The 13508-nt window shown below is 47.5% G+C and overlaps 1 protein-coding gene, 2 non-coding genes and 1 pseudogene across 3 annotated transcripts; all 4 read left to right on the forward strand.

Annotated features, from left to right (window-relative positions):
* On the forward strand, positions 1 to 2472 carry LOC102278977 (heat shock 70 kDa protein 1B). Its single transcript, XM_070361239.1, has one exon. It carries the CDS (start codon positions 214 to 216, stop codon positions 2137 to 2139), a length of 1926 nt encoding a protein of 641 aa, XP_070217340.1. The 5' UTR covers positions 1 to 213; the 3' UTR covers positions 2140 to 2472.
* A 100-nt stretch (positions 2473 to 2572) lies between these two features.
* On the forward strand, positions 2573 to 11937 carry LOC106701643 (mitochondrial import inner membrane translocase subunit Tim17-B pseudogene; annotated as a pseudogene).
* LOC138985121 (small nucleolar RNA SNORD48) lies at positions 8064 to 8126 on the forward strand. The gene has a single exon (XR_011462384.1). It is a non-coding gene; the product is annotated as a small nucleolar RNA SNORD48 (small nucleolar RNA).
* LOC138985120 (small nucleolar RNA SNORD52) lies at positions 8568 to 8634 on the forward strand. The gene has a single exon (XR_011462383.1). It is a non-coding gene; the product is annotated as a small nucleolar RNA SNORD52 (small nucleolar RNA).
* Positions 11938 to 13508: the final 1571 nt, after the last annotated feature.

A 13508-nucleotide genomic window follows, 5' to 3' on the forward strand; every position in this document is an offset into this window, starting at 1 on the left:
TGAGGAGAAACAGCAGCCTGGAGAGAGCTGATAAAACTTACGGATTAGTCCGTGAGAGCAGCTTCCGCAGACCCGCTATCTCCAAGGACCGCCCGAGGGGCACCAGCGCGTTCAGTTTTCGGGTTCCGAAAAGCCCGAGCTTCTCGTCGCAGATCCTCTTCACCGATTTCAGGTTTGAAGCTTATCTCGGAGCCGGAAAAGCAGGGCACCGGCATGGCGAAAAACACAGCTATCGGCATCGACCTGGGCACCACCTACTCCTGCGTAGGGGTGTTCCAGCACGGCAAGGTGGAGATCATCGCCAACGACCAGGGCAACCGCACCACCCCCAGCTACGTAGCCTTCACCGATACCGAGCGGCTCATCGGAGATGCGGCCAAGAACCAGGTGGCGCTGAACCCGCAGAACACGGTGTTCGACGCGAAGCGGCTGATCGGCCGCAAGTTCGGAGACCCGGTGGTGCAGTCGGACATGAAGCACTGGCCTTTCCGCGTCATCAACGACGGAGACAAGCCTAAGGTGCAGGTGAGCTACAAAGGGGAGACCAAGGCGTTCTACCCGGAGGAGATCTCGTCGATGGTGCTGACCAAGATGAAGGAGATCGCCGAGGCGTACCTGGGCCACCCGGTGACCAACGCGGTGATCACCGTGCCGGCCTACTTCAACGACTCGCAGCGGCAGGCCACCAAGGACGCGGGGGTGATCGCGGGGCTGAACGTGCTGAGGATCATCAACGAGCCCACGGCCGCCGCCATCGCCTACGGCCTGGACAGGACGGGCAAGGGCGAGCGCAACGTGCTCATCTTTGATCTGGGAGGGGGCACGTTCGACGTGTCCATCCTGACGATCGACGACGGCATCTTCGAGGTGAAGGCCACGGCCGGGGACACGCACCTGGGCGGGGAGGACTTCGACAACAGGCTGGTGAACCACTTCGTGGAGGAGTTCAAGAGGAAGCACAAGAAGGACATCAGCCAGAACAAGCGGGCCGTGAGGCGGCTGCGCACCGCATGCGAGCGGGCCAAGAGAACCTTGTCGTCCAGCACCCAGGCCAGCCTGGAGATCGACTCCCTGTTCGAGGGCATCGACTTCTACACGTCCATCACCAGGGCGCGGTTCGAGGAGCTGTGCTCCGACCTGTTCCGGAGCACCCTGGAGCCCGTGGAGAAGGCGCTGCGCGACGCCAAGCTGGACAAGGCGCAGATCCACGACCTGGTCCTGGTGGGGGGCTCCACCCGCATCCCCAAGGTGCAGAAGCTGCTGCAGGACTTCTTCAACGGGCGCGACCTCAACAAGAGCATCAACCCCGACGAGGCGGTGGCGTACGGGGCGGCGGTGCAGGCGGCCATCCTGATGGGGGACAAGTCGGAGAACGTGCAGGACCTGCTGTTGCTGGACGTGGCTCCCCTGTCGCTGGGACTGGAGACGGCCGGAGGCGTGATGACCGCCCTGATCAAGCGCAACTCCACCATCCCCACGAAGCAGACGCAGATCTTCACCACCTACTCGGACAACCAGCCGGGCGTGCTGATCCAGGTGTACGAGGGCGAGAGGGCCATGACGCGGGACAACAACCTGCTGGGGCGCTTCGAGCTGAGCGGCATCCCGCCGGCCCCGCGGGGGGTGCCCCAGATCGAGGTGACCTTCGACATCGACGCCAATGGCATCCTGAACGTCACGGCCACGGACAAGAGCACGGGCAAGGCCAACAAGATCACCATCACCAACGACAAGGGCCGGCTGAGCAAGGAGGAGATCGAGCGCATGGTGCAGGAGGCGGAAAAGTACAAGGCGGAGGACGAGGTCCAGCGCGAGAGGGTGTCTGCCAAGAACGCGCTGGAGTCGTACGCCTTCAACATGAAGAGCGCCGTGGAGGATGAGGGGCTGAAGGGCAAGATCAGCGAGGCGGACAAGAAGAAGGTGCTGGACAAGTGCCAGGAGGTGATTTCCTGGCTGGACGCCAACACCTTGGCGGAGAAGGACGAGTTTGAGCACAAGAGGAAGGAGCTGGAGCAGGTGTGTAACCCCATCATCAGCAGACTGTACCAGGGGGCGGGCGGCCCCGGGGCTGGCGGCTTTGGGGCTCAGGGCCCTAAAGGGGGCTCTGGGTCTGGCCCCACCATTGAGGAGGTGGATTAGGGGCCTTACTTTTTGTCTGTCTGTAGTAGACCTATGGACTTTGGTCTTGCCCTGTATTTACTCCTGTGATGTGTCAGTTTGTTCTATGATAAGGTTGTAACCTCTAACTAGCTTGTTTTTGTTATTTCTGTATGTTATAATGAGTGTGTTCACCAGAATGTTTGCATTTTCATGCAAGTTGGTAATAAGGATGGCTTTCCGTGGGGTTTTTTTTTTGTTTCAAGTGAGTCAACACTGCCACCCTGTGTCCTGTGTTTTGCTTTGTAAACACACCAAAAGTCATAGAATTAAACATTTGTATACTTAAGGAATAAAAAGAAAATGATAAATGCAGATTTTTGTTTATTTGGGGAGGGATAATGGCTTCTCTGAATGTCTGAATTCTATAGACCATGAAAGGGCAGTACTTCTGGAGTTATATATGTTAGGCGCCATGGCTATAGCTATACTTTGTTGTGACTTTATTGTAGGTGGTAAATTATGTCCATAACAGAAAACAAATTCCAGGTGCCCCTTTTGATTTTGGTGAGGTTTGTTTTAGGGAAAAGTAGGGATGGGATTTGCAAAGGGTTTTGGGGAGGAGAAATGAGTGTGGGTTTAAAGGCAGTGTTGAGAGAGGTTTATGTTTCCTTCCTCTCTTGTACTCATTTTGTGCAGAGCTGTTCATATTTAATCTGTGAGTCTTCCAGTCTTAAGTATAAATAAATTTAAGGGTGGACAAAAGAGTAAAAATGAGGTGCAGTTTAAAACTCCCTTTTATAAATCCCACCTGGGTGATCTAGTGTAAATTATTTAGCCTCTTAGTTTTGGTTGTTTCCTTTGAAAATAAAGCATTTGTCTGAATTGCCTCACTTCCAAAGTTCTAGATCATCACGAGCAGAAATGTGCTATAGGCAAGCATTGGCTTCAGCTGTGGTCTTTGAAGCTGGAGTTTTCCAAGTGAGGGTTTTAGGGAAGTGAGAAACTGAGTTTGGGGGCAAGGCAATAAAGAAGGATGCCAGGCACTGTACCTGGATCTTTGAGTCACCCCAGTAAGCCTCAGTAATTCTCATCACACCATTCTCTACCCTAGGTATTCTGAAGCTTTTTTCAGAGGTTAGCATACGGAGGTGGTCACTTAAGCTATCCAGGGCAAAACTAGGGAGAAACAAGTGATTTCGGGGCCAGGGTGTTTTTCCACTCTGCCTGAACACGGGTTGGTGTTGTATGGTTCCTGTCTGGCTTCAAGTGGTGATTTTACTCCAGTTTTAGGTAAAAGAGTCTGCCTTCAATGCAGGAGACCTGGGTTCGATCCCTGGGTCTGGAAGATCCCCTGGAGAAGGGAATGACAACCCACTTTAGTATTCTTGCCTGGAGAATTCACTGGAATGAGAAGCCTGGCGGGCTACAGTCCATGGAGTCACAAAGAGTCAGACAGGACTGAGTGACTAACACTTTTTCACTGACAGTAGCCTTTTTTGTGCTTTTCACAGACAATCTGTAAACAAGAGAAACTGAATAACACATTTAATTAATGAAAAAAAGGGAATAAAAGCTGTGCAGGGTAGAGCTTGGGAAATGGGTGTTCCTCCCACACAAGCCCTTCCCTAGGGGCTGCTTCTCACTGGAGCAGTTTAAAAGTCCTCACTTTGTTGCATTAGTCATATCCAGACTCTCTTGCTGCCCTGACTGTAGCTCAACAGGCTCCTCTTCCATTGGATTTTTTGGGCAAGAATACTGGAGTGGGTTGCCATTTCCTTCTCCAGGGGATCTTTTCCAACCCGGAGATCCAACCTGCATCTCCTGCATTGGTGGGTGGGTTCTTTACCACTGAGCCATCTGCGAAGCAACACTTTCTTTAGCCTGATTAGAATCTCAGCCTCTTTCCTTCCAAAAACTGAGCCTGCGAATACCAACTCCAGAATCACGCAACTTAGTTTCATGTTGTGTATTTTCCAATAAATCATCCCCCTCTGGGAAACCAAAACATTTTAGGAATGACAAAGTATGGGAAGCCCTTGTTAACGAAAAGATTGTAAAGGTAAAAAAAAAAAAAAAATAGTTCTGGTTCCTGGGCCAATTCTCAAAGGCTGGTCTTACTAACAAGATATATGAACTATAATATGATGTTGTATGCTCTGAGCATAACTTCATAATATGTGCAGTTTAACTGCTGCAGCAGCAGAAATTGGGGGCTTGCTTAAGTTTTTAAAAACTTAACCTGCCAGATAATAGAATAAATCTTTAAATGTAAACCCCCATCTTATTTTTGGCTGCTCAGAGGGGCATGCAGGATCTTAGTTCCCTGACCAGGGATTAAACCCTCACCCCATGCAGTGGAAGCATTGGGAGTCTTAACCACTGAACTGCCAGGAAAGTCCCTCAAATCTTTCAACTTCAAATCGTTGGAGTTAGGGTTTGCCAATGTAGTGCTGCAGCTCTTTACCTAGTTTTTAATAAGTGACTTTCCATAGCTGTTATGTTCCATGGCACCTCACTCCAGTACTCTTGCCTGGAAAATCCCAGGGACGGAGGAGCCTGGTGGGCTGCAGTCCATGGGGTCTCGAAGAATCAGACGTGACTGAGCGACTTCCCTTTCACTTTTCACTTTGATGCATTGGAGAAGGAAATGGCAACCCACTCCAGTGTTCTTGCCTGGAGAATCCCAGGGATGGGGGAGCCTGGTGGGCTGCCGTCTGTGTGGTTTCACAGAGTTGGACATGACTGAAGTGACTTAGCAACAACAAGAAGCAACAAATGTAGTGGTATATTGAGACTATTTGGGAGGCTAAAGAAATACTCACACCCCCCCCACACCCTGGCTGTCCCCACAAAAGTCAGTCTTGGGAAGTAGGCCAAGGCATTGCATAGAATTAAAGCCACCACGATGTTTCAGCCAAAGTTGAGAAAAACCACTGTACCAGAGGCTATTCCTGATTATTTTTTAGAGGTATGGGGACAAGAGAGAGGGAGGAGAGGAAGGTGTTAGTGCTTCCAGGAGCAGCAGCTGGTGGCAAGGGATTTTCTGCTGTGAATCAAAGCTGGAAAGGCCTTAAAGTGTTGATTCACCGGCAGCAGTAGTAATGCTAAACTTTAGGGAAATTGCCACCAACAGCTTAATAGGCCAAAAAAGAGAATTCCTGAAGCTGGGTCAATTAATTTCATGAGTCCTCACTAGGGAAATGGCTCATTAGAAAGCAACATCAGGGCGTCATTTCCTGGCCCTCCAGCGGTTAGGACTCAGTGCTTTCATTGCCAGGGCCTGGGTTCGATCCCTGGTGGAAGTAAAATCCCACAAGCAGTGAGGCTTAGCCAAAGTAATTAACACAGAACTTACAAAAAAGATGAGCCATGGAGGAGTTCGCTTGCTTAGGAGCCTTGCCCATGGAGAATTGTGGATGATTGCGGTGGAACCTTCATTATGGGTGTTAGCTGCGATACAGTCTTCCAGGCCATGAAGGGTTTCTGCAATGACCCTGTAGAAATTCGGCTGCTGATTGAGAGGGCAGTGTCAATGCTGTTAAAGAACAAAGCCCCTCAGACTGGAGGTAGCTTCGAGGTGTGTGGGCAGGAGTGGGGAGGCTGTTTTCCACCATCCACGGGTCTGGTGTGGCTGCGGGGCAAGGAAGATTTCTGGTACTCTATTACCAGTGAAGCACTGACAGGTCTGTGCTAGCTGCCCACAGTGGCTCATTGGTGATGGTGGGCTCAGCAATGCTTGGGGGGGGGTGGGCATTCTGTTGGCCCTCATCCAGCGTGTTGGTGTCCTCCACACTCACTACACTATCCAGCACTTCCTCAGTGCACTCCCCTTATTGGAGAACCCCAACAAGCTGCCCCCAAAGGAGGGTACCAAGGCCCGAGGCTACCCCAGCTATCAGCAATATCACTAAGAAAGTGCCTCCGTGGGCGGTCCTCCTTGGTTCCCTCTGGAATGATCTATGTGGAAGCAAGAGCTGGCTCCCAGTTGGCCCATGGGACCCGCCAGAGAGGGCCCTTAACTGGTTCCCTTATCCCAGGTTGGGGGTGGGGGACCCCAGCTGCCCTGATGGATTGGTCCCTTCTCTCTCAGGGCACCCCAGCCCTAGCTCATATGTAACACACTCTCACCCCAGTCCCTTCGCATGGGGCTCTGATGAGTATTTAAAGCCCATTTTGAAATGCCTGTGTGTGGTACTCCTTGAGCCATCCATAGGTGGAGCCATTTCCTAGGACAAGGGGCAGAGGCCTCTCCGGGGACATACGAGCTGAAGGATTTGGAGTCGCACAGAGAGGTCTCTAATAATGGTTTGTGGGATGAAAAAAAAAAAAAAAAAGAAGAGGGAAATGGGGAGTAACTGTTCACAAGTACAGAGTTTCAGTTGTGCAAGAGGGAAAAGTGGACGCAGCCACCCCCTGCCCTACAACGGTGCACCCCTTGTAGAATAAGGTTGGGGAAACACAGGATACCAGCCCCAGATAGCTGAGGAATTACTTAAGCCCAGACTTTTGCATCTTCCCATACACAGAAAAAGAGTAAATCCATTGACTTGAGATGTCTGATTTTCTTTAATTAACTTTTAATTTTTTAAAGCTGACTACACAGTCTTTGTTGCAAAAACCCTATATAGCCTGGCTTCTCCATTTCCTCTTCGGAGCTGAGAGGCTGCAACCCGGGCTAAAGTCTTCAGTTTTGTGCGTGTGTGTGTGTGTGTGTGTGTGCGTGTTTTAACATTTAATTGGAAGATAATTGTTTTACAATGTTGTGTTGATTTCTGCAGTACAACGTGAGCCGTAAGTATACATATATCCCCCTCTTCTTGAACCTCTCTCCCACCCCCATACTCTCATCCCACCCCTCCAGGTCGTCACGGAGCACCAGGTTGAGCTCCCTGGGTTACAGGGCAACTTCCCACTAGCTGTCTATTTCACACAAGACAGCATAAGTATTTCAAGGTCCTCAGTTTTGCCTGCAGAATAAAACAGAATTCTCCACTTTCAGGTTGTGCTGCCCCACCCACCCAGCCGCCCCCCTCCCCCGCAGTAGACAAAATTATACCTTAATAAAGCTGTTTATTAAAAAAGGACAAGAAATAATGTGCCTGACAGGTCTGTGGGCTGGAAGGGGGGGGGGTGCGAATTCAGATTTCGCTGGCTAGACACAGCGGGATGACAGTCCCTTGGAACGACCCCAATGCCTTGGTGGGACACGTGAGAACTAAAGACAAGACTTCGGGTTACACAAGCTGGGACTAGACCTCCAGAGAGGCCATCCAGGAAGTGTGCGCCCACCGGGCAGCGCTGGGGACTTTCTCCGGCCGGGCCAGTCAGGTCACCTGTCCTTTGTATTTAAAAATTCACAAAATGTCTCCGAATCTTTACCCAGAAGAATGTGAAACATTCTCTCGTGCCTCTCTTTCACATTGCTTTAGTCTTGTATGGACGAGTGTTGAGGGACATTCTGCGGGTCGAGACAGGCATCTCAGAAGACAGCTATGCCCGTCAGGCCCCGAAGCCGCGCCGCCGTAAATAAATAGCCCTGGCACCGCCCCTGCAGTTCTCTTTGTTCAGCGAACACGCGCAGAGTGAAAATGGTTCTTCGGCGGTTCCCCAGTTGTCTGCTGCGGAACCTTCGCCAAACCAGGGGGAGGCTACAGCCTGCGCCGTCTTTGCACAGCTACCGGCGTGCAGGTACCTCGGGAACCCGTTGAGTGGGGGAACCGCAGTCTCGGGCTGAGCGGGATGAATTATTAATACAGACTAGAGTTTCTGATGTCTCTGTGACGCCACTGCTTGGAACTGACCCAGCCCAGGGCACGGGGGACTCGTCTGGAGTCGCCCAGGTCTCTGCTGACTAATTGCTTTCTTTCCAGGCTCCTGATTCTCGAAGGAGGGTCCGGGGCACCACGAGGGTGAGTGGATTGTGCGAGCTGGAGTGGCTGGCGGATTCACTGGGGGAGGATGGGGGTGATGATGACTCCAGGTGATTCTGAGTGTCTCGCTGACGCCATCACCGCAGCGCGCTGACCACCTCCACCCCCGCCCCCCCGACCCGGGCTGGGATCTTTGGTATTTCGGCGCGGGGAGAAGTTCAAGAACTGTTCTTGATCTCGTATTTGTGTGTCTCATTTCTCCATTAGGAGTTAAAACGTCCACCGGTGTGTTATTCTTAAAAGAAGGGTAAGTGTTAGCTATGCTGCCGTCTCTTCACAGGTTATCTTTTTTAACTCTTCAAACTTTTTTTCTCAGCCTTGCTAAACCTGCTTCGTCCACCCCTTTTCCTAGTATGTTACCCTACATACGGTGCTTTCTTGATGGAGGTATTTTCTGCAGTTCTAAATTTGTTTTCTCCTTTTCCCTCCTGAACTTTCCATCGCTAAACTCTTAATTTGATAAATCCTTAAGTTGGGGCTATCATCTCTGAAGGTTCTAGATTCTAATGCTTTCCTTGATCCAGATCTCCCTAAATTGGGAATGATGATTTCTCAGACTAGAGTCTCTGATACTGGTCTTGATGTCAAAATTGATTTCTGACTCATTTAGGGAACTGGATACTTGGATATTTGAGAAGGGCTGGTGGGAAGGCTGTAACTCCGCTTGTTTTTCTCATTGGTTGTCCTCCTTTCATCTTTTTTCTAGCCTGAGAGCTTTGGAAGCCCAGCCAGGGCAGTACTCCTTCACAGAGATTCCAGGCTAGCCTGGTGACTGAAGGCCTAAGGTTTAGAATTCTCTTGGAGAAGCACTTTTGGGGTGGCTGGGATGTCCAGGTGATGGTTCCTGCCACTTCAGCAACAGGCTGGGACAAGAAGTGGAGAGCAACATGCCTTCTACCTGGGTACTGTGGTAAGTCTCTTCCTTGTTTTTCTCCCAGCTCCAGAGTGGTGATGATGAACTGGTTGGACTTCTCTGAGGATCTTTGAAACCACCTGATCCACTCGTGCTTCTTTCCTTCTTGTGTGGCAGTTTTCTTTAAAAAATAAAATTGGTGTATAGTTACATTAGTTTCAGATACATGCTGTAATAATTGGATATCTATATATACTAGAAAGCGATTACTGCCGCAAGTCCTTTTTGGCTAATCACCGTTCTCTGTTAGTTACCAGTCTGTCCTGTATCTATAACAGATTGATGCTCTAAGGCCAGCTACTTGCATGTTTTTAATATGTATTTCTTTTATTTTATGAAGTTTTAGGATTTTGCTGATGCAGAGGATGTCCTACCTGGTGTTGGTCAGATCCTTGGAACTTCACATGTTTCCTGCATGAACCTGTGTGAGCAGCTGTCAAACTCCGGTGGAGAGGGGATGGGCTGATTAGAAGTTTGGGGACCAAAATCAATTAGGTGATCTTTATTAGAAAGATTGCAATAAAATGTTTTAAAGCAAATAAAAATAGGTGGGTCTGAGCAAAAACAAGAGGGTACAGAAAGGTTTAGGGATGTGAAAGTGAATGAGCATCAGTTGACATCTAGCTGTATGTACCTCTTTCCAGCTACATTACAAAAAACTAAAATTAGGTTTGTCATATATTGACACCAATGTTGAGGATTTCTAAATGGAGTACCATAATATTTTTAATATTTGAGGTTTTAATTATACTATTAACACAATCATCGAGTTTTCTTTTTGATAAATTGGTGAAAACATAGGTTGTCTGGGTATATTCTTAGAAGAAGAATAATCCTGGTGGTTGTCAGGAGCTGGGAATGAGGAAGTGAAGAAGTATTTAATGGGTATTGTTTCACTTTTACAAGGTGAAAGAGCTCATGGGGATGGATGGTGGTGATAATTGCTCAGTGTTATGAACATAGTTATTACCACTGAACTGTATGCCTAGAAGTGGTAAAGATTTGGGGCAGGATAAATTGGAAGATTGGAATTGATACATACACACCACTAAGTATAAAATAGATAACTAATAAAGACCTGTATAGCACAGGAAATTCAGTGCTCCGTAATAGTCTATAAGAGAAGAGGATCCCAAAGTGTATGTATAACTGATTCAGTTTACTGTATACTTGAAACTAACACATTGTAAATCAACTATACCCCAATAAAATTTTTTTAATGGTAAAAACATGCTAATTTTATGTGTATTTCACCACAGTTTAAAAAATTGGAGAAAAAGTACCCTTTGCTCCTTTCTGTCACTGTCATAAAGGTGATTCCCCACTAGCATGTATAGAGTATGCTGTGCTAAAGCTGTATTGTACATTTGTTTGGTAGGGGGCATTTGACTTTCTTTCAAGCTATAAACCTTGGGCTTCCCTGGTGGCTCAGATGGTAAAGTGTCTGTCTGCAATGCAGGAGACCCGGGTTCGATCCCTGGGTTGGGAAGATCTGGAGAAGGAAATGGCAGCCCACTCCAGTATTCTTGCCTGGAAAATCCCATTGATCACGGAGCCTGGTAGGCTACCGTCCATGAGGTCGAAAGAGTCAGACATGACTGAGCGACTTCACTTTCTTTCACTTTCAAGCTATAAACCAGTCTGATTCCCTGTACCCATTTGAAGTTGTGTTCCAAAATACTTCTCCAAAAGTAGAATTTCAGAGTTAAAGGATCTGGGCTTTTAAAAGTAATAGTGTATGTTCCATAAAGTTGTCCCACTTTATTTTTTAATGTTAGTTTACTTAGTTGGCTGTGCCAGGTCTTAGTTGAAGCATCCAGGGTCTTTAGTTGTGGCATGTGGGATCTAGTTCCCTGACCACAGGGATTGAACCTGTGTCCCCAGCATTAAGGGTGTGGAGTCTTAGCCACTGGACCACTAGGGGAGCCTCGTCCCAGTTTATACTCCAAATGACAGTCTCCTTCAGACTGCCTATTTGTCTATGTCTACCATCACTGTTCTAGCTGGAGTGTACCAATTTCTGTATCTAATAAGTCATTTTTTAAAAATTGCACATCTTTTGCATTTATTTTTCTGTGGAACATTTACAGCTTGGTCACCACTCAGCAAAGATTTTTTTCCAACTTCTATTTAAGTCAATTTTGCCAGTTTTTTTTTCCTCCTTGAAATTGCCTTGTTAGGTACTCCTACAGGGCAAGGTCACTTGCTCCCATTGTTATTCTCTGACCTTGGGTTCTTTAATCTTCAGTCCAGTCTACCCAAGCCCATGTCCATTGAGTCAGTGATGCCATCCAACCATCTCATCCTCTGTCATCCCCTTCTCCTGCCCTCAACCTTTCCCAGCATCAGGGTCTTTTCAAATGAGTCAGTTCTTCCCATCAGGTGACCAAAGTATTGGAGTTTCAGCTTCAACATCAGTCCATCCAATGAACACCCAGGACTGATCTTTAGGATGGACTGGTTGGATCTCCTTGCAGTCCAAGGGACTCAAGAGTCTTCTCCAACACCACAATTCAAAAGCATAAATTCTTTGGTGCTCAGCTTTCTTCATAGTCCAACTTTCACATCCATACATGACCACTGGAAAAACCATAGCCTTGACTAGACAAACCTTTGTTGGCAAAATAATGTCTCTGCTTTTTAATATGCTGTCTAGGTTGGTTATAACTTTCTTTTCAAGGAGTGTCTTTCAATTTCATGAAGTCAGCCACTGTTTCCCCATCTATTTGCCATGAAGTGATGGGACCCGATGCCATGATCTTAGTTTTCTGAATGTTGAGTTTTAAGCCAACTTTTTCATTCTCCTCTTTTCACTTTTATCAAGAGGCTTTTTAGTTCCTCTTCACTTTCTGCCATAAGGGTGGTGTCATCAACATATCTGAGGTTATTGATATTTCTCCTGGCAATCTTGATTCCAGCTTGTGCTTCCTCCAGCCCAGCATTTCTCATGATGTACTCTGCATATAAGTTAAATAAACAAGGTGACAATATACAGCCTTGATGTATTCCTTTTCCTATTTGGAACCAGTCTGTTGTTCCATGTTCAGTTCTCACTGTTGCTTCCTGACCTGCATACAGGTTTCTTAAAAGGCAGGTCAGGTGGTCTATTTGCTTAAGGTCACAGACAGGTATTGTGGTAGGAGATAGATGGGCACCTGGGCTGGACAGCTGGTGTTTGTCAAGTGGAGTAAAATTGAAGCTTTGTTCTCACCCAGACACTCCAAGGACAAAGCTAGTGGCAGAAGCTGAACTGAGTTCTGCTAAAATAAAGACCGTTTGCAGGAAGTTTCCCTGGGGGTCAAAAAAGGAGGGGGATGCTGCCCCATGATAAGCTTGGATATCCCTCCACAGGCGTCTGCGGTGGACTCCACCTTGGCAAAAAGTTGCACACATCTTGGGGAGGGTCTTAGGGACTGGTCTGGTGTGAAAAAAGATAATTGGACAAAGAAACAGAGACCAGATCTGTCCTATATGTGTATTTAATTTTTACTGCACTCCTCAGACCGGATACCCATCTGTCTTTCTGCCTTAAAAGTGAAAATGTTCCTGAGTTGTGTCTGACTTTTTGACTCCATAGACTAGCCCGCTAGGTTCCTCTCTCCATGGAATTCTCTAGGCAAGAATACTGGAGTGAGTAGCCATTCCCTTCTCCAGGGGATCTTCCCAACCCAGGGATTGAATCTCTCCCATTATGGGCAGATTCTTTCCAGTCTCCAGGGAAACCCTGCTTTCTGCTTCACTTCAATCTTAAATAAACTGTTTTTCTCTGTGTGCTGTCTCACGTGTGCTGTGTACCTACTAAAAATGAGGTGTGTTCTTTCAACCCAGTGTTTCCACTTCTGGTAACACACCCTAAACACAGTCATACAGATTAATGTACATGAATCCTTGATGTTACTGATTGTAATGGGGGAGAAAAAAGAGGCTCAAGTGTTCTCCAGTAGGAAAATGGTATATTTACAATATACCATGTGTTACATGCAGAGGTAATATGCCTAACATACCAGTGTGGATTAATCTCACAATATGAAGGAAAAAAGCAAATCACAAAAAATAGTATGTAATGTGAAAACATCACTAAATAACACATTGTCTAAAGGTCCTACTGTGTACCACAGGAACTATATTCAATATTCTGTGATAAGTCTAATGAGAAAGAATATGAAAAGGAATGTGTGTGTGTGTGTATATATATATATATACATACATATGTATGTATAACTGAATTATTTCACTGTATAGCAGAAATTAACATTGTAAATAAATTTAAAATATATGCATTGTTTGGAGTTAAGTATCACAGTAAAACAGAGAAGGCAATGGCACCCCACTCCAGTACTCTTGCCTGGAAAATCCCATGGACAGAGGAGCCTTATAGGCTGCAGTCCATGGGGTCACTAGGAGTCGGACACAACTGAGCGACTTCCCTTTCACTTTTCGACTTTCATGCATTGGAGAAGGAAATGGCAACCCACTCCAGTGTTCTTGCCTGGAGAATCCCAGGGACGGGGGAGCCTGGTGGGCTGCCGTCTATGGGGTCGCACAGAGTCAGACACGACTGAAGT

Source organism: Bos mutus, chromosome 23, assembly GCF_027580195.1.
Source record: "Bos mutus isolate GX-2022 chromosome 23, NWIPB_WYAK_1.1, whole genome shotgun sequence".
In the NCBI taxonomy this organism is placed as follows: Eukaryota; Metazoa; Chordata; class Mammalia; order Artiodactyla; family Bovidae; genus Bos; species Bos mutus.